Source organism: Bubalus kerabau, chromosome 6 (genome assembly GCF_029407905.1).
Source record: "Bubalus kerabau isolate K-KA32 ecotype Philippines breed swamp buffalo chromosome 6, PCC_UOA_SB_1v2, whole genome shotgun sequence".
Classification (NCBI taxonomy): domain Eukaryota; kingdom Metazoa; phylum Chordata; class Mammalia; order Artiodactyla; family Bovidae; genus Bubalus; species Bubalus kerabau.
Window position 1 is genome coordinate 43891958 of NC_073629.1, and position 19700 is coordinate 43911657.

Sequence of the window (19700 nt, forward strand, 5' to 3'; positions counted from 1 at the left end):
CTTTTGTCTTTCGGTACCAGTTCAAAGTGGTGTTTCCTTTGAATAATTTACAGGATTTGATTTGAGGGTTTGGAACTGAGATAAGGAAAATAGAAAGGTATTCTGTGATACATGATTATCTTTTGACCAGTTACCATGTTAAAAACATGTATTTGTTGTTGTTGTTCAGTAGCTAAGTAGTGTCCAACTCTTTGCAACCCCATGGACTGCAGCACGCATGGCTTCCTTGCCTTTCACCATCTCCTGGAGTTTGCTCAGATTCATGTCCATTGAGTCAGTGATGCTATCTAACCATCTTATCCTCTGCCACCTCCTTCTCCTTTTGCCTTCAATCTTTCCCAGCATCAGGGTCTTCTCAAATGAGTTGGCTCTTTGCATCAGGTGGCCAAAGTATTAGGAGTTTCAGCTTCAGCATCAGTCCTTCCAATGAATATTCAGAGTTGATTTCCTTTAGGATTGACTGGTTTGATCTCCTTGCAGTGCAGGGGACTCTCAAGAGTCTTCTCCAGGACCACAATTCAAAAGCATCAATTCTTTGGCACTCAGCCTTCTTTATGGTCCAACTCACATCCATACATGACTACTGGAGAAACCATAGCTTTGACCATCCAGACCTTTGTTGGCAAAGTGATGTCTCTGCTTTTTAATACACTGTCTAGGTTTGTCATAGTTTTCCTTTTAAGGAGCAAGCATCAGTATTACTAGATATAAAAACATGTATAGTAATACTTTATTTATCTGGAGGTCTGCCTTCTGGAAACCTTATGTTCAAAGAAGCAACAAACTCTCTTGGGAATGAAAGATTCAAGCTTTGAACACTGGTCACTAATAAAAATTGGAATGTGCAAAGATTAAATCTCCCATGATGGGATTGCTCTGTTTGCCAATGATAAGAAAACCAAAACACATTCTCATTGGTGGTGGTTATGAAAGCCAAATTTTTAAAGAGAAGTAGAAAAGAGGGAAAACCAGAGTGGGAAGCAAAGAAACTAGCATTCAGAAGCAGCAGCAGCCATGGAACTTATAATCATTAGGTGTTCTGACAACAGGGAATTCATTATGAGAATGTTATAGGAAAATTAAAGCTGTGCGCTGTCGCTATGCTAACAAATAGCTGACCCTCTACATCAGAAGTTCCGTTTGGCATTGGTGTGATATACCAAGGTTATGTCATCTAGGAAGCTTTGATGTGGAGGAGGGGCAGGGGGGACCATAATTCTGTGATGCAAACCTAAGCCAGCAATCTCTCTGGAAGTGCTGAGATGAAGCCCATTCAGTATAGTGAAGTTGGGAAGTTTAGAAGGAGTCTGAACTACAGTGGTTGGCTGACTCAGTCCTTCAGTCTGTACAATAATATAACTAATGTCATAGGCACACTTCACAGTTTAGAAAATGTTTCACGCTTAATGTTTTATTTATTCTTATTCATGGGGTAATCCAGTTTAACAAGTTCAGCGTTGGGTGATTTGCCCATGGCAGTCATAAAGCCAAATTTAGAACTCGGATGTCCTGAGTTTTTGTCCAGAATATTTTCCACTATAACATGTTGCATCCAAAACTTCTTGAAGCTTTCTTATTATTTATTTGATTTCTAATTATTAATAGTGGTGACCATTACAAGGTGGTTGATGTGTGTTCTTTTAACACGACCCTGTTAATTTTCAAAAACTTCCTTGCTTTTGGCATCATCTTGTACTTTTCCTGCCTAGACCCAGAATCATCTCTTCCTTCAGGAGCTCTTGTTCTTTTAATGTCAATGAATAAGAGACCATGATCTGGGTTCTAGGGGTGTTTCTTATTGTCTTGATTTCAGATTTCTATTGAAAGGCATGATTTAGAAATATTAAAAACAAGAAAGACTTTATCTTTAAAAATTACCTGAAATAGGGGCTTCCCTGTTGTCTCAGCGGTAAAGAATCCACCTGCCAATGCAGGAGACACGGGTTCAATCCGTGATTGGGAGGATCCCACATGCTGCGGAGCAACTAGCCTCATGCACCACAACTGTTGAGCCTGTGCTCAGCAACAAGAGAAGCCACTGCAATGAGAAACCCGCACACCGCAACTAGAGAGTAGCTCCCGGTTGCTGCAACTAGAGAAAAGCCTGCATAGCAGGGAAGACCCAACACAGCCAGAAATAAGCAAATAATTTTTTTTAATTACCTGAAATAAGTACAGAATTATTTTGATACGTCAACAAGATAATAGATATAGGTTCTTTTTTAAATCATTCAGTTAAAGACCTTAAAAGGAAAGAATTATATTCTTGACATAAACTGAAACAAGCAAAGATGCTAAACATTACTGTGGATGTCAGTAAGTTAGAATAACCAATCAGGTGCTGTAGACCAGGTTAGGTATCTATCTCGGCCATCCACAAAAGCAGATTATAGTAGTCTCTTGGTATTTGCAAAGGATTGGTTCAAGACACATACGCACACAAACAGATACCAAAATCTGCAGATGCCCATCTCCCTTATATGAAATGCTGTAGTATTTGCATATAGCCTATATTTTAAATCATCTCTAGATTACTTGTAATACCTAATACAGTGTAAATACTATGTAAATAGTTGCTGGCATTCAGCAAATTCAGATTTGCTGTTTGGAACTGTCTGGAATTTTTTTTCTGTATATTTTCAATCAACAGTTGGTTGAATCCATGAATCTAGAGCCTGTGGATTCCCAGGGATGACTGTGTATGAACAAGTGAGCAATTGGGATTTGAGGGGGGTTTTATTGATTGCTTTTATTTTTAAAGTTTCTTTTGGTATCCCCAGTGAAATCCAACTTAGTAAGTCTTGATATAGCAAATTATAAAATCAAAAACTTTTTCAGGCGAGGGGTATATTTTTTCTAAATAACTTTTTTACAGAAGTTAATTTCGTGTATGACATGGATGAATCTTGAAAAATTATTCTGAGTCAAAGAAACCAGAAATAAAAAGAACATGCTATATGATTCTATGTATATTAATTTAGTTTTTAATTGGAGTATAATTGCTTTACAATGTTGTGTTAGTTTCTGCTATACCATGAAGTAAATTAGCTATATGTGGACATATATCCCCTCCCTCCCACCCCTCCACCCCCATCCTTACCCCTCCCTCCCATCCCTCCACCCCATCCTTCCCCTTTAGGTCATCATCACAGATTACCAAGATGAGTTCCTTGTGCCATATAGTAGCTTCGTACTGGCTAGCTATTTTACACAAGGTAGTGTATACATATATCAATGGTAGCTTCTCGATTCATCTGTTCTTCTCCTTCCTCCCCTGTGTCCACAAGTCTGTTCTCTACATCTGCATCTGGATTCCTGCCCTGCAAATAGGTTCATCAGTACCATTTTTCTAGATTCCATACATATGCATTAACATATGGTATTTATTTTTCTCTTTCTGACTTATTCACTCTGTATGACAAACTGAAGGTTCAACCACATCACTACGAATTACCCAAGTTTGATCCTTTTTATGACTGAATAATATTATTCCATTTTATATATGTACCACATCTTGTTTATTCATTCATCTGTTGATAGACATTTAGGCTGCTTCCATGTCCAGGCTGTTGTAAATAGTGTCGCAATGAATGCTGGGAGACGTGTGTCTTTTTGAATTATGGTATATGCCCAGTAGTGGGATTTCTGGGTCATATGGTAGTTTTAATTTTAGTTAATAAGAAACCTCCATATTGTTCTCCATAGTGATTATATCAATTTACATTCCCACCAACAACGCAAGAGGATTCTCTTTTCTCCACATCCTCCCCAGCATTTATTGTTTATAGATTTTTTTGATGATGGCCATTCTAACCAGTATGAGGTAATATCTCATTGTAGTTTTGATTTGCATTTCTCTAATAACGAGTGATGTTGAGCATCTTTACATGTGTTTGTTGGCCATCTGTGCGTCTTTGGAGGTCTTCTGCCCATTTCTTGATTGGGTTGTTTTTTTATATTGAGCTGCATGAGTTGCTTATATATTTTGGAGATTAACAAAATTTTAGAAAATCCAGACTAATCTATAATGACAGCAAACCAATTAGTGGTTGCCTGCTGATAGAGTGGGGAGGGGGGAAGGTTTGAGAAGGAAGAATTACTAAGGAATACAAAAACTCTGAGGGGTGATAGATACATCCATTGACTTGATTGCAATGATGGTTATGGATATATATGTATTTCAACACTCAACAAATTTTATATTTTTTGAATGTGCAATGTGTTATTTATAAAAACTTAATGGGATTGGATAGATTGCAAGAGTAAAAATTATCTGGTAATTTTCCTCATAGAAAAATGATCATTGCTAACTATTTCATTTGCTATTCATAGTGCATTCTGAATAATTGTCTTGCATGCTAGTTTTATTTTCTGTGTGTACCTTTTTGCTTTTGTATTTATATTTTTTATAATTTGTATTAAATCTTTTATTGTTAGAATATGAAGAATATTTTATTGTAAGAATATGTACAATATGAATATTGTAAAACTATGAAGCATAATCCTATATATCAAATAAGTGAGCCTATAGAATAGTGGATTGTTTTTTAAGAAATTTATATATGCCTCTTTTTAAATTATGGAAATGGAAAAGGTTTCTAAATATCTCATGTACCTTGTCTTAAACAAGAATTTATAGTAAGGTATTCATTCCCTAGTGGTCCAATGGCTAACACTTCATGCTCCCAATGCAGGGGCCCAAGTTTACTCCCTGTTTGGGGAACTAGATCCCACATGCCACAGCTAGAACCCAGCACAGCCAAAAAAAAAAAATTATAGTAATACTGAATTTGTTTGTATTATTCCCTGTTCTAGTGCCGAGAAAACCAGTTATACTATGAGTAAGAAAATTACCTAATGAAAAGTTTTTTAGGAGTATAACATATATTTTGTACATTTTTCAAGTAGAAAATAATTGCATCTAGAGTGCAAGGGATCAAGAGTAGAAATCTTAGTAGTAATATTGGACACAAAATCCTATCTTAATGCTTGTTTAAATAATATTCTATGGTACTATCTTTTGTAACATGGTGTTTCAACCTGCTTTTTAAGATTAGGGTATCATGATAATTTTGATAAGGAAAAATGTATTTGTGACCTCCATGTCCTATTTATGAGTGCTTTGGCTGTAGACAGACCTCTACTTGAAGAGACCTCACCAGACTCACTTATGCCAACTTGTATCTGTGATATTTAAAAAGCATATACTCTTAACAATTACAAATTGATGATTTAGTTACTTAATATTATCAAGATTATATCAAAGCTGATTCATGCCTCAGTGTGCTGTCTACTATAAACTCAATTTTTAGACTATTGCTGTGAGTTCTCCTTATAGCTAACTTGGCTTTCTCTAACCTCTATTTTAAAAGGTAAGATTACTCCTCACTTCTCTAAACAACTAAAACATTTTGAACCCAAACTTTTCAAACCAATTCATTTAATGGGACTCATTAGTTTTATTTTTTAAAATCCTATGTATTTTGCTCTTTCTTAAAGCAGTGGCAACCCCACTCCAGTACTCTTGCCTGGAAAATCCCATGGACGGAGGAGCCTGGTAGGCTGCAGTCCATGGGGTCGCTAAGAGTTGGACACAACTGAGCAACTTCAGTTCACTTCTTCACTTCTGCCATTATATTGCATTCACCCTTTAACTTGAACATCTATCATTGATTGAATGCTTTCTCTGTGCTTATGTGCTATATATATGTAAACTCATTAAATCATACAGATCATTATCCACAGTTGACACATGCAACATTGAGATACATAGAGGTTTAAGTTGCCCATGGCCACATGGCTGGTAATTGGTAGAGCTATGATTTGATCCCAGCTCTGTTTAATTCTAAAACCCATGTTCCAAACCACTTTATTACACTGAAAATTGTTTGCAGAGATGGAATATCAGTTCCATTCTGCACCTAGAACACTGGCACTACATTTCTAACGATGTGTCTGTTTGTACATTCTGCGGTAACAACACGTTAGGTGTCGTATAGAGTTTATAGTATTAAAGATGTTTGCCAGGACAATACAGTGTTTTAGAGTTAAAGTAAAAGAGTAGGAGAGAAGGAAGCCTCTTAAGGGAGAGTAAACCATTTTTAGGAAAGATAAATGGGCTCTTCGTGGAATATGTGGGAGGTGTGATAGTTTGATCATGGTTGGATGGCATCACTGACTCAATGGACATGAGTTTGAGTAAACTCCAGGAGTTGGTGATGGACAAGGAAGCCCGGCATGTTGCAGTCCATGGGGCCGCAAAGAGCAAGACACAACTGACCAACTGAACTGACTGACTGATGATAATTTGTGACAAAAGTTTGTCTGTCTGTGTTATGAATTACCCACTCCAGTATTCATGCCTGGAAAATCCCATGGACTGAGGAGCCTGGTGGGCCACAGCCCATGGGGTTGCAAAGAGTCGGACACGACTGTGCAACTTCACTTCACTTCACTTCTGTGATAAAAGTCAATCTTCTCTAGAACTCAGACTCTCTTCTGGGGAGGGAGCTTATGGTAGTTGAGTTCCTTTTGGATGTCTTCAGGTAAATGAGAGTTCCGTTAACCTCTCCTTGCATTTGATGTTTTCCAATTGCATGCAGCTCAAAATAATCAGTACACCAGAGTGGCACATTTTGGGGCAGTATGTCCTGAACTCCACCTGTCACATTTTCTACTACCCTTCATGTTCAATACAAAGCTTTTGTTTGTTTCTTTTTTCTCTTCCTTACCCATATGGGGAACTTTGAGAGCTACACTGGGCCAGTTCGTAGATTAGTGAGGGGGGTGAATGAATAGAATGTCTTTCCACAGTTGCAGCAGTGGAAATTTATTTGCTTAGAATTGAATGTCAAAGATAACTCAGTTGCCTGATGATGTTCAGAGGCTGTCTCTAATTTCCTTATTCCCTCAGAGATTCTGCTGTACTCAGTATTGATTTGCTAGCATCCAACCTTGACAATTAAATGCTCTCAAAAGCTTTTTTGGTTGCAAAAGTGCGTGCTAATAGCCCAAGATTATTTTTCTTATATCACTACTCTAGAGTTAAGAGAATAAAACTACCAAATTAGTATTAGCAGAGAACAAAACTACCAAATTAGTATTAGCCATGAAAATAAAACCTTCCACAGCATTCTTTGTTGCATTCAAAGCAGAGAAAAAATTTTAAATGCTGAATTATCTTAGGAAAGCATTTAAGATTCTCACAGATTTTACATGATTCATGTAATTTACCTCACATTTGATTCTTAATTCATGCTATATATACATATGTTTGTATATATACAAATGTATATATAGTGTACATATATACGAATGTGAGAAATTTATTAAGAAAATGTTTACGTGTTTTAAAATTTATGAAAGAAACTCATTTTTTAACTTGCAGCTGCTACATAATTTTAACAGAAGTGATGTAAATAGAAGATAATCATAATCATTAAACAGTACCTGGTACTAGTACACCCCTCTCACTCACTCTAGTACCCTTATTTGTTTTTCTGTTTTAAAGTTGTGCTTTTCCATTCTGAAGTAGCTCATCTATCATACTTTTTGACTATATATTTTAAATGAAATTTATTTATATAAGACACTAAGCTCCAAAATCACTGCAGGTGGTGACTGCAGCCATGAAATTAAAAGACGCTTGCTCTTTATAAGAAAAGCTATGACAAACCTAGACAGCATATTAAAAAGCAGAGATGTCGCTTTGCCAACAAAGGTCTGTCTAGTCAAAGCCATGGTTTTTCCAGTAGTCATGTATGGATGTGAGAGATGGACCATAAAGAAGGCTGAGTGCTCAAGAATTGATGCTTTTGAACTGTGGTGTTGGAGAAGACTCTTGAGAGTCCCTTGGACTGCAAGGAGATCCAACCAGTCAATCCTTAAGGAAATCAATCCTGAACGTTCACTGGAAGGACTGATGCTAAAGCTGAAGCTCTAATACTTTGGCTTCCTGATGTGAAGAACTGACTCATTGGAAAAGACCCTGATGTTCGGAAAGATTGAGGACAAAAGGAGAAGGGGGCAACAGAGGATGAGATGTTGAGTGGCATCACTGACTTGATGGACATGAGTTTGAGCAAACTCAGGGAGATAGTGAAGGACATGCTGGCATGCTGCAGTCCCTGGGGTTGCAAAGGGTCGGACACAACTTAAGGACTGAACAACAAGCTTGTTGTTTTAATATTTTCTACTAAACAGTAATATTTTGCCTTGTTTCCAGATTCAGAAGAAGATGTTGTTGAAACCCCTGCTGTGTCCCATGATGAACACACACACCAAGAGATAAAGGGCCAGAAAACACTGGCAACTCCTGCAGTTCGTCGCCTTGCAATGGAAAACAATGTAAGTTTTCTTAATATTTTAGTGTGAGATCACATAGAAGGTCTCCATGTGTATCTATGAAGAATTGCCCAGATATTCCATAATGAGTTGGTTCAAGTTGGGATTAAAGAAAACACAGCTCAAGTTACTAAAAGGTTAGTCTTTATGAGAAATGAGAAGAAAATTGTGAACTTATTATTCATACTAAGTGAGAAGTGTGGGTTTTTTGTTTTTTCTGAGAGCCTAATAAAAGTCAGGGCTACTGATTATTGAATAACTTATAAATACTAGAGTCATAGATCAGGTACCCTAGAAGCATAGCTTGAGACAGGGGTTTGGGAACATGTGATTGATTAATTGAAAGAGTGATCATCTTTACTAGGAAGAAAGGAAGCAGTGCAGGGAAGGGATGGGAAATGGTCCAGGCACAGATATGGTCTCAAGGGTCTGCTGGATCCCAGGGAGATGGAAAACACCATAGTATTGACTTCAGTCATGGAGGCTGGTCTTTTGTGTTCCCTCTTACTTGCCAGTCACTGATGCTTAATCTTCAAAGCAAGATGGCTGCTAGGCATTGTGCTAATAATTCATATGTCATCTTGTTTTTAATCTTCACAACTCTGTGAAATAACAGACTTTTATAAGACTTGGAGAGGTCAAATAACTGGTCCAAGGTCACATAGCTAACACAATAGTAGAACTAGGATTCCAAAGTGAATCTCCATGACTCTAAAACCAGTGCTCTCAATTATTAATACTGCCTCAACAATTGTTGCCCCTATCGTTTGAGCACTTCTGAGCCAGACGCCATACATAACGTTACAACTAATCCTCACAGTATCCCTGCAAGCTGGTCTTATCCTCTCTCTGATGAGATGAGAAAGGGAAGAGAAGTTGATTGGGTTGCCTACAATCAAATAAATAGCTCAACTGGGGATGTGAGCACAGATCTTTCTGGTCCCAAAGCCTGAGTTCTTTCCACTATGCCCCACAGTGCAAGGTTTTTGTTTGTCTCTTTTTGAGAGAAGTAGTTTAGTTACAGTGGGAAAAATTGTCTACATTTTGGGAATATGTAGTAAGAGTCATTAAAATGTTCATATCTCTTCAGCTAGTTATCCTACCACTGGGGAAGGTCATCTAGGATATATTCTTCCAAGTGTTCTATATAGCCAGAAACTAGAAGGCACATATGTGGTCAAAATCAGGGAAATGCTTAGGAAAATTATGTTCTCACCTTTAATGAAAATTTATTAGCCATTAAATGTGTTGAGATATGAAGATGATTTGTTGAAATAGAGAAATAGAAATAGTATTATGGAATACTAGATTGTTAAGGTATTAGATGAAATAATGATCTTCTATATTGCTTTGAAAGCTATAAACATTTTACCATTTTAAAAAATTATATAGAAGGACTACCTATAGAAATGTATGATGTTGCTTTCCTGTGTCTTTCTAAAGATATATATATATATAATTAGGGCATTTGTATAATTACTAGAAATTAAATAGCAGATTTATTATTACAAAACAACTCTTCTCCCCCCCCTTTTTTTTTGACATTGGCATATTAATAAATAGAGTTTAAAACCAGTGGCACTCAGAGTTTGTAATTACCTAAAAACTATTTGTTTAAAAGAGTTTACTTGGTATAAACTAAATGTTTGATGTGATAAAGTCCTTTATTCTTTTGAAATCATTCTTAAAGAAACACTAATATAAATAAAGCAGGACGTAGCCTTGAGAGATTATTATTATACACTATGCAGGAGGGTATCATCCAAGCTTATATGTCTTTTTATGCAGATTTCAATTTAGTGAAAATATTTTATCTCTATAACCAAACATAGGAAGTGATTAAATAAAGCCAGATCATAAATGTTTCCAAAAAGTATCATGAGTGACTAGTAGAAAGTGGAATTACATCATCTATTGTTTATTCTGTGGAATACCTTAATAAAACTTAGGTGTTGATCCTTAACTTGGGCTGAGGAAGTCACATTCCAAATACGCCTCAATAAAGTTCATTTCAGTGTTTTGTCCTGATCTTTCTAAAAGAACCATCAGGAAAAAACTAATTGACAGACTTTTTTGTTTTGAATTAAACTTTTTATTTTATATTGGAGTATGGCCAATTAATGATGTTATGGTAGATATAGGTGGACAGCAAAGGGAGCCAGCCACACATATACATGTATTCATTCTCCCCCAAACTCCCTCCCATCTAGGCTTCCACATATCATTGAGCAGAGTTCTCTGAGCTATGTACTAGGTCTTCGTTGATTATCCATTTTAAATATAGCAGGTTGTAGCTGTTACAGAGAGCTTTTGTTGGATGATTATTTTAGTCATTGTGTGTATACTGGTAGCCAGGGTCAGAAACATTGGTCTGCATTTGTTACAGTGTTTAACTCTCCTTTAAATGCTCAGTTCTTCTTATGTAGTCTTCAGGAAAAGGAAAAAAAAAATCCAATAAGAATTATGCAAGACATTTAGAAATAGTTGTTTAAAAATATATTTTCAAAAGTAGCTATATACAATGTAGATATTACATTGTCACTACATGGGTAAATGAACAGTATGTAGAAAAGTAACAAATGACCAGTGTAGCTGTAGTTTATGGTATTCTATTGAGATGATGAAAATGTTATAGTTTATAGTGTTCTGTTAAGGTAAAGAAAGTGTTATTTCCTTATACTAATTTATTGGTCAGAGATACTTTACCTTCAGCTCATTTAATTCCACTTAGAGACCATATGATGGATTTATTCATTTTTAGGTAGTTTTATTTTTAGCATTAAAAAGGTATCATTTTTTTTAGATTAAGCTGAGTGAAGTTATTGGCTCAGGAAAAGATGGCAGAATACTTAAAGAAGATATTCTCAACTATCTGGAAAAGCAAACAGGAGCTATACTACCTCCTTCACCAAAAGCTGAAATTATGCCACCTCCACCAAAACCAAAAGACAGAACTATTCCTATTCCAATATCAAAGCCTCCAGTGTTCACAGGCAAAGACAGAACGGAACCCGTGAAAGGTAATAATAACAGTAATGTAAAGGAATAGTGCCATTTATTTGGGGGGAAGTTGCTTCAGCATTATGAAATTATAATTTTTCTAGGAAAAGCTTTAATATATACCGATAATTTTTGAGGAGTAATATGTTAGCAGGTTTCTTAGCATATAAACTTGTCTACATATAATTTCTATGTTTCAAGACTTGCTCAGTTCAGTTCAGTCGCACAGTAGTGTCCGATTCTTTGCAACCCCATGGACTGCAGCATGTGCCAGGCTTCCTGATCTATCACCACCTCCTGGAGCTTGCTCAAACTCATGTTCATTGAATTGGTGATGCCATCCAACCATCTCATCCTCTGTCGTCCCGTTCTCCTCCTGCCTTCAATCTTTCCCAGCATCAGGGTCTTTTCAAATGAGTCAGTTCTTCGCATCAGGTGCCCAAAGTGCTGAGCTTCAGCATCAGTCCTTTCAATGAATATTCAGCACTGATTTCCTTTCTCCTTGCAGTCCAAAGGACTCTCAAGAGTCTTCTCCAACACCACAGTTCAAAAGCATCAATTCTTCGGTGCTCAGCTTTCTTTATAGTCCAACTCTCACATCCATACATGACTACTGGAAAAACCATAGCTTAGACGAGACAGACCTTTGTTGGCAAAGTAATGTCTCTGCTTTTTAATATGCTGTCTAGGTTGGTCATAGCTTTTCTTTCAAGGAGCAAGCATCTTTTAATTTCATGGCTGCAGTCACCATCTGCAATGACTTTGGAGATAATTTTTCTGTTTGAAGACTTGTTCAGGATATTTTAAATATTTATTATTTTTTGTTAGATTTCAAAACAAGTACTTCTGATTTATGTACAAACTCTTAGGATGATTAACTTCCAGAAGTGACTTTGCAAGAAAGCCATTGTGTAATACGTGGCTTGCATCCTTTTGAATTTTTTATACACTACAGCTTGGAAAGCAGTTACCTATTCTATTGGGCTTTCTGGGTGGTGCTACTGGTAAAGAATCTGCCAGTGCAGGAGACATAAGAGACACAGGCTCAATCCCTGGGTAGGGAAGATCCCCTGGAGGAGGGAATGGCAACACACTCCAGCATTCTTGCCTGGAAAATCCCATGAACAGAGGAGCCTGGCAGTCTACAGTCTGTAGAATTGCAAAGAGTCAGACGTGACTGAAGTGACTTAGCAACACTCACCTATTATATATTACACTTGACACTGGTGTTGTGCTACAGTCCATGCTTCAGCATTGAAATTAGTGGCTTTCAATCTATGTAATATATGTAATGAAGATGGTAGGTCCAAGAGAAAGAGTTTAATTGAGAGTACCCCATGAATAGTATGAAAAGGCAAAATGATAGGATACTGAAAGAGGAACTCCCCAGGTCGGTAAGTGCCCAATATGCTACTGGAGATCAGTGGAGAAATAACTCCAGAAAGAATGAAGGGATGGAGCCAAGGCAAAAACAATACCCAGTTGTGGATGTGACTGGTGATAGAAGCAAGGTCCAATGCTGTAAAGAGTAATATTGCATAGGAACCTGGAATGTTAGATCCATGAATTAAGGCAAATTGGAAGTGGTCAAATAGGAGATGGCAAGAGTGACATCAACATTCTAGGAATCAGCAAACTAAAATGGACTGGAATGGATGAATTTAACTCAGATGACCATTATATCTACTACAGTGGGCAGGAATCCTTTAGAAGAAATGGAGTAGCCATCATGGTCAACAAAAGAGTCTGAAATGCAGTACTTGGATGCAATCTCAAAAATGACAGAATGATCTCTGTTCGTTTCCAAGGCAAACCATTCAATATCACGGTAATCCAAACCTGTGCCCAAACCAGTAACGCTGAAGAAGCTGAAGTTGAACGGTTCTATGAAGACCTACAAGACCTTTTAGAACTAACACCCAAAAAAGATGTCCTTTTCATTATAGGAGACTGGAATGCAAAAGTAGGAAGTCAAGAAACACCTGGAGTAACAGGCAAATTTGGCCTTGGAATACGGAATGAAGCAGGGCAAAGACTAATAGAATTTTGCCAAGACAATGCACTGGTCATAGCAAATACCCTCTTCCAACAACACAAGAGAAGACTCTGTACATGGACATCACCAGATGGTCAACACCGAAATCAGATTGATTATATTCTTTGCAGCCAAAGATGGAGAAACTCTATACAGTCAGCAAAAACAAGACCAGGAGCTGACTGTGGCTCAGATCATGAACTCCTTATTGCCAAATTCGGACTTAAATTGAAGAAAGTAGGGAAAACCACTAGACTATTCAGGTATGACCTAAATCAAATCCCTTATTATACAGTGAAAGTGAGAAATAGATTTAAGGGACTAGATCTGATAGACAGGAGCCTGATGAACTATGGACAGAGGTTCATGACATTGTACAGGAGACAGGGATCAAGACCATCCTGAAGGAAAAGAAATGCAAAAAAGCAAAATGGCTGTCTGAGGAGGCCTTACAAATAGCTGTGAAAAGAAGAGAAGGGAAAAGCAAAGGAGAAAAGGAAAGATATAAGCATCTGAATGCAGAGTTCCAAAGAATAGCAAGGAGAGACTTTAAGAAGGCCTTCCTCAGCAATCAATGCAAAGAAATAGAGGAAAACAACAGAATGGGAAAGACTAGAGATCTCTTCAAGAAAATTAGAGATACCAAGGGAACATTTCATGCAAAGATGGGCTTGATAAAGGACAGAAATAGTATGGACCTAACAGAAGCAGAAGATATTAAGAAAAGATGGCAAGAATACACAGAAGAACTGTACAAAAAAGATCTTCACGACCAAGATAATCATGATGGTGTGATCACTCACCTAGAACCAGCCATCCTGTAATGCAAAGTCAAGTGGGCCTTAGAAAGCATCACTACGAACAAAGCTAGTGGAGGTGATGAAATTCCAGTTGAGCTATTCCAAATCCTGAAAGATGATGCTGTGAAAGTGCTGCACTCAATATGCCAGCAAATTTGGAAAACTCAGCAGTGGCCACAGGACTGGAAAAGGTCAGTTTTCATTCCGATCCCAAAGAAAGGCAATGCCAAAAAATGCTCAAACTACTGTACAATTGTACTCATCTCACACACTAGTAAAGTAATGCTCAAAATTCTCCAAGCCAGGCTTCAGCAATACGTGAACCGTGAACTTCCAGATGTTCAAGCTGGTTTTGGAAAAGGCAGAGGAACCAGAGATCAAATTGCCAACAACCGCTGGATCATGGAAAAAGCAAGAGAGTTCCAGAAAAACATCTATTTCTGCTTTATTGACTATGCCAAAGCCTTTGACTGTGTGGATCACAATAAACTGTGGAAAATTCTGTAAGAGATGGGAATACCAGACCACCTGACCAGCCTCTTGAGAAACCTATATGCAGGTTAGGAAGCAACAGTTAGAACTGGACATGGAACAACAGACTGGTTCCAAATAGGAAAAGGAGTACGTCAAGGCTGTATATTGTCACCCTGCTTATTTAACTTCTATGCAGAGTACATCATGAGAAACTCTGGGCTGGAAGAAGCACAAGCTGGAATCAAGATTGCCGGGAGAAATATCAATAACCTCAGATATGCAGATGACATCACCTTTATGGCAGAAAGTGAAGAGGAACTAAAAAGCCTATTGATGAAAGTGAGAGAGGAGAGTGAAAAAGTTGCCTTAAAGCTCAACATTCAGAAAATGAAGATAATGGCATCTGGTCCCATCACTTCATGGGAAATAGATGGCTAAACAGTGTCAGACTTTATTTTTTTGGGCTCCAAAATCTCTGCAGATGGTGAATGCAGCCATGAAATTAAAGGATGCTTACTCCTGGGAAGGAAAGTTACGATCAACCTAGGCAGCATATTAAAAAGCAGAGACATTACTTTGCCAACAAAGGTCCGTCTAGTCAAGGCTATGGTTTTTCCAGTGGTCATGTATGGATGTGAGAGTTGGACTGTGAAGAAAGCTGAGTGCCGAAGAATTGATGCTTTTGAACTGTGGTGTTGGAGAAGACTCTTGAGAGTCCCTTGGACTGCAAGGAGATCCAACCAGTCCATTCTAAAGGAGATCAGCCCTGGGATTTCTTTGGAAGGACTGATGCTAAAGCTGAAACTCCAATACTTTGGCCACCTCATGCGAAGAGCTGACTCATTGGAAAAGACTGATGCTGGGAGGGATTTGGGGCAGGAGGAGAAGGGGACAACAGAGGATGAGATGACTGGATGGCATCACCAACCTGACGGACATGCGTTTGAGTGAACTCCAGGACCTGGTGATGCACAGGGAGGCCTGGCTTGCTGCAATTCATGGGGTCGCAAAGAGTCGGACACGACTGAGTGACTGAACTGAACTGACTGAACTGAAGTGACATTAGAGAACCTTCTATTATAGTTGTTGAAGGGATCAAGGGTTTTAAGAATAAAAACAAATATGTATGTTTTTTCTAGGCTTTCACAAAGCAATGGTCAAGACCATGTCTGCAGCCCTGAAGATCCCTCATTTTGGGTATTGTGATGAGGTTGACCTTACTGAACTGGTTAAGCTACGAGAAGAATTAAAACCCATTGCTTTTGCTCGTGGAATTAAACTTTCCTTTATGCCCTTCTTCTTAAAAGTAAGATTTCATTCATTTCAAGCAAGGCTTAAGTTAGACATATAAATTTTGTTTTGCAGATATCCAGTGTGTTAACTATGGGTTTGAATAAAAGTAATATTTCTCATGATATCACATAGTTAGAAAAATGTACAGATATACTCTCTTTGTTTCACAGAAGTTTATAAAATTGAAATTTTTTGTGTCAGATTTTTATCTACTTATCTCGTTGAACTAGGTTGGGATTGTCCTGCCAGGTAGGTAAAGCCTTTAATTCAGAAAGAATCATGCCAGCAAAGTCCTGATTTGAACAAAAGTGAGACTCAGGATTGATTTTTAACTTTTCAATGAACATATGAGGCTTCTAGGAATCATTTCTAGGACCTTGGGACCAATATAAAAAGAATAAGACCATCAACTGAGCTTGCATAGCTCACTAACCACTGTTTAGGAAGCAGCTGCCTTCTGCCTAACTCTGTACGAAGCATGCTATATATATATGATCTCTTTTCACTATCAGAATAATGCTAATGTGTAAATAATTGCTATTCCCTCTTTCTGTTTAAGAAAACTGGCACGCAGAGAAGTTGACAAACTTGTCAAGAATTTATATAACAAGTGGAGAAGTTAAGTTTTCCTTCTGGTCCATTTTTCTTAAAAAGTGTATACTGTTGTCTCTAACTCCAGTGCGGCTTCCCACAAGCACTTGGCACACTCCACCAAGACTGTTCCCCCGTAGATCAAATTACTGTATTATCCCCTGTTTCTTTTCAGTGGTTCCCTTTCAGGATTGCCTTCAGGATAGTTTGTAAATGCCTTATTGTGGCATAATAGAATATTTCTATGTGCCCACTTTTCATGTCTTCTCTCTCAGTCACCCCCCGGCCAGCCCCCCGCTATAGTCAGATTAAGCTATGTGTAGCTCCTGGAATATACAACTCTACCTGAAGTACTGCCTCCTCCTTTGATCAAATGTGTGTACATCCTAAACACCAAATTTTGTTCCAGTGTAGCTTCCTACAAAAGCTGGTGGTTCTCATAGTCTGAATTAAACAAGCCTTTTGTTTCACATTTCAGCTTAACTCAGTGTATTGAAAGTATTTATCCTCAGTTGTCTCTTCACTGATGCTGAGTCTTGTAAGACATAAGCTGTTCTCCTGTATCTCCACCTTTTTAACAACTACTCTAACAAAGAAAGAGATGCTGTATAAACATGAGATGTAGTTGGTGCCGGTAATGAGGGCTCTAGACTATATTACAGCTCTGAGGGTCATCTGTAGAGGCACAGCAGTTGAAACTCGTGGATGAAATCACTCAAATTATGTGCAAAGGACAAGAAAAGAAGGCTCAGGGTTTTCCATCAGTGTTTAAGAGGTAGATAGAAGTTGAGTTGCCTAGGCGGTGGCAGAGGGTCAGTGGGGTCAGTGGTTTGATGATAGCAGAAACAAGAAATCACTTAAAAGCCAAGTGTGTCTATTGCTGAATGACAAACCACCCCCAGATTTGATGGTTTGAAACAGTTAGCCATTTATTATTGCTCATGGGTCTACAGTCTATTTCTCTGTAGTCTACAATCTACATTTATTCTTTCTCATGAGCACAGCCAGTCTGCTGATCTTGGCAGAGCCCACTCATATGTCTACAGACAGCTAGTAGCTTGGCTAAGGGGCCAGCTGCTGTGGGATGACCTCAGTGAGCTTGACTCATTTCTCTTCCCATGTCTCTCCTATCTGCCCAGTATACCAGCCTACACATGGGCTCAGTACTGGCAGATGAAGAGAGGAAGCAGAATGTAAGCACTTTGCCCAAGCTGCACTGCACCTAGTTTGTTTTTAATTCACTGACCAAAGCGAGTCACATAACTTAGCTCAGAATCAGCTTGCAAGAGCACTGCCAAAGGATTTGTATACAGAGGCGAGCGAGACTGGGGCTTTTGATTCAGCCTCCCTCACCAAGAGAGAAGAAAAGGTCAACCAGAACTTACTAAATAAAGGATTGCTGAGGTTGAAGCTTGGTTGCTGTTAGTTGGGTTTAGGGAATGAAAGAAATTGAGGAAGAGGAGAACCTGAAAAAATATGTTAAGGCAGACAGGGCATAATACAAATGACAGTTAAAGTATTGTTCAGGGGAAAAAATGGCCTCATATCTGTGAACACATACCTTGTTTTTCCTTTTACAAAATTTGGATTATACTCAAAATAATTTATAAGTGAAGAAGAACTAAAGAGCCTCTTGATGAAAGTGAAAGAGAAGAGTGAAAAGTTGGTTTAAAAACTCAACATTCAGAAAACTAAGATCATGGCATCTGGTCCCATCACTTCATGGCAAGTAGATGGGGAAACAAAGAAAACAGTGAGAGATTTTATTTTGGGGAGCTCCAGAATCACTGCAGATGATGACTGCAGCCATGAAATTAAAAGACACTTATTCCTTGGAAGAAAAGCTATGACCAACCTAGACAGCATATTAAAAAGCAGGGACATTACTTTACCGACAAAGGTCTGTCTAGTCAAAGCTATGGTTTTTCCAGTAGTCATGTATGGATGTGAGAGTTGGACTATAAAGAAAACTGAGCACCGAAGAATTGATGCTTTTGAACTGTGGTGTTGGAGAAGACTCTTGAGAGTCCCTTGGACTGCAAGGAGATCCAACCAGTCCATCCTAAAGGAGATCAGTCCTGGGTGTTCATTGAAAGGACTGATGCTGAAGCTGAAACTCCAATACTTTGGCCACCTGATGCAAAGAACCAGCTCATTGGAAAAGACCCTGATGCTGGGAAAGATTGAAGGCAGGAGGAGAAGGGGACAACAGAGGATAAGATGGTTGGATGGCATCACCAGCGTGATGGACATGAGTTTGAACAAGCTCCGGGAGTTGGTGATGGACCGGGAAGCCTGGCGTGCTGCAGTCCATGGGGTCACAAAGAGTCGGACATGACTGAGTGACTGAACTGACTGAACTGAATGGATTTTTTTTAAATAAAGAAGATTAAAGTTATCAAATCAAATGCTTTATGAAACTCCTTAACTTTCCAGTTCAGGGATATGATTTCTTTTTTTCTGTCAAGACCACCCACCCACAGACAAAAATAACACAACACAATGCATATAACGGACCATTAATTGGACAAGATGAAGGTGGTAGGGGAAGGAATTCTTTTTACCGTCAATCTTAAGCATTTTTAGTTTTTTAGTTTTTAAACTGATTGCAAGGCATGACAACCAAATGAGAGGTCTGACTTTGATTATATCCCGAATAGGCAGAGAAACAGCTATAGAGAACATTTTGGAGACAGGGAAATCTGAATATGGACAGAAGAGAACAAAGGAGAGAGATTAAAGCAGGGAAAGACAGAGTGGGAAGGCAGAAATGCCATCAATTTGTGGAGACGAGCTCTAAAGTCAGTGTTTGCATCAGCTCTGCCCTTCTCTTGGCCAGGGACTCCAGCTACAACCCTAGCCTCTCAAATCCTTGTCACTTGTTCTTTCTACACAGGGAAATAATTAACTGCTTTTTGAGGTTTTAATTAACAATGTTTCTTTGAACTGCAGGTTTTCTTCTCATGGTGGAAATCTTAACACTCTACATGTAAATGAGGAAAACACAAGAATTTAGACTTTTCTTTTGGTATTTTGGTCAATCTTCATAGTTGTTTTGAAAATCTCCTTAGCATGTACAAGCTACCTTGACTACTTTTATCTTTTATTCTTAATTGATAAGGGTAACCTAGTTCCACATTTCTGAACGATAAGTTAGGAGTAAT

At 38.2% G+C, this 19700-nt stretch overlaps 1 protein-coding gene across 7 annotated transcripts in view; it reads left to right on the plus strand.

The window, feature by feature from the left end:
* DBT (dihydrolipoamide branched chain transacylase E2) overlaps window positions 1-19700 on the plus strand; it is a 45356-nt gene that overhangs the window by 12752 nt on the left and 12904 nt on the right. For all 7 annotated transcript variants that reach the window (XR_008715737.1, XM_055584974.1, XM_055584972.1 and 4 more), the window contains 3 exons: window positions 8225-8346; window positions 11147-11363; window positions 15792-15958. Coding sequence is in view for 6 of the 7 variants with exons in the window: in XM_055584974.1 (XP_055440949.1) it covers window positions 8225-8346; window positions 11147-11363; window positions 15792-15958 (506 nt within the window). In the remaining variant the exon portion in view is untranslated. The remainder of the gene's footprint in view (window positions 1-8224; window positions 8347-11146; window positions 11364-15791; window positions 15959-19700) is intronic.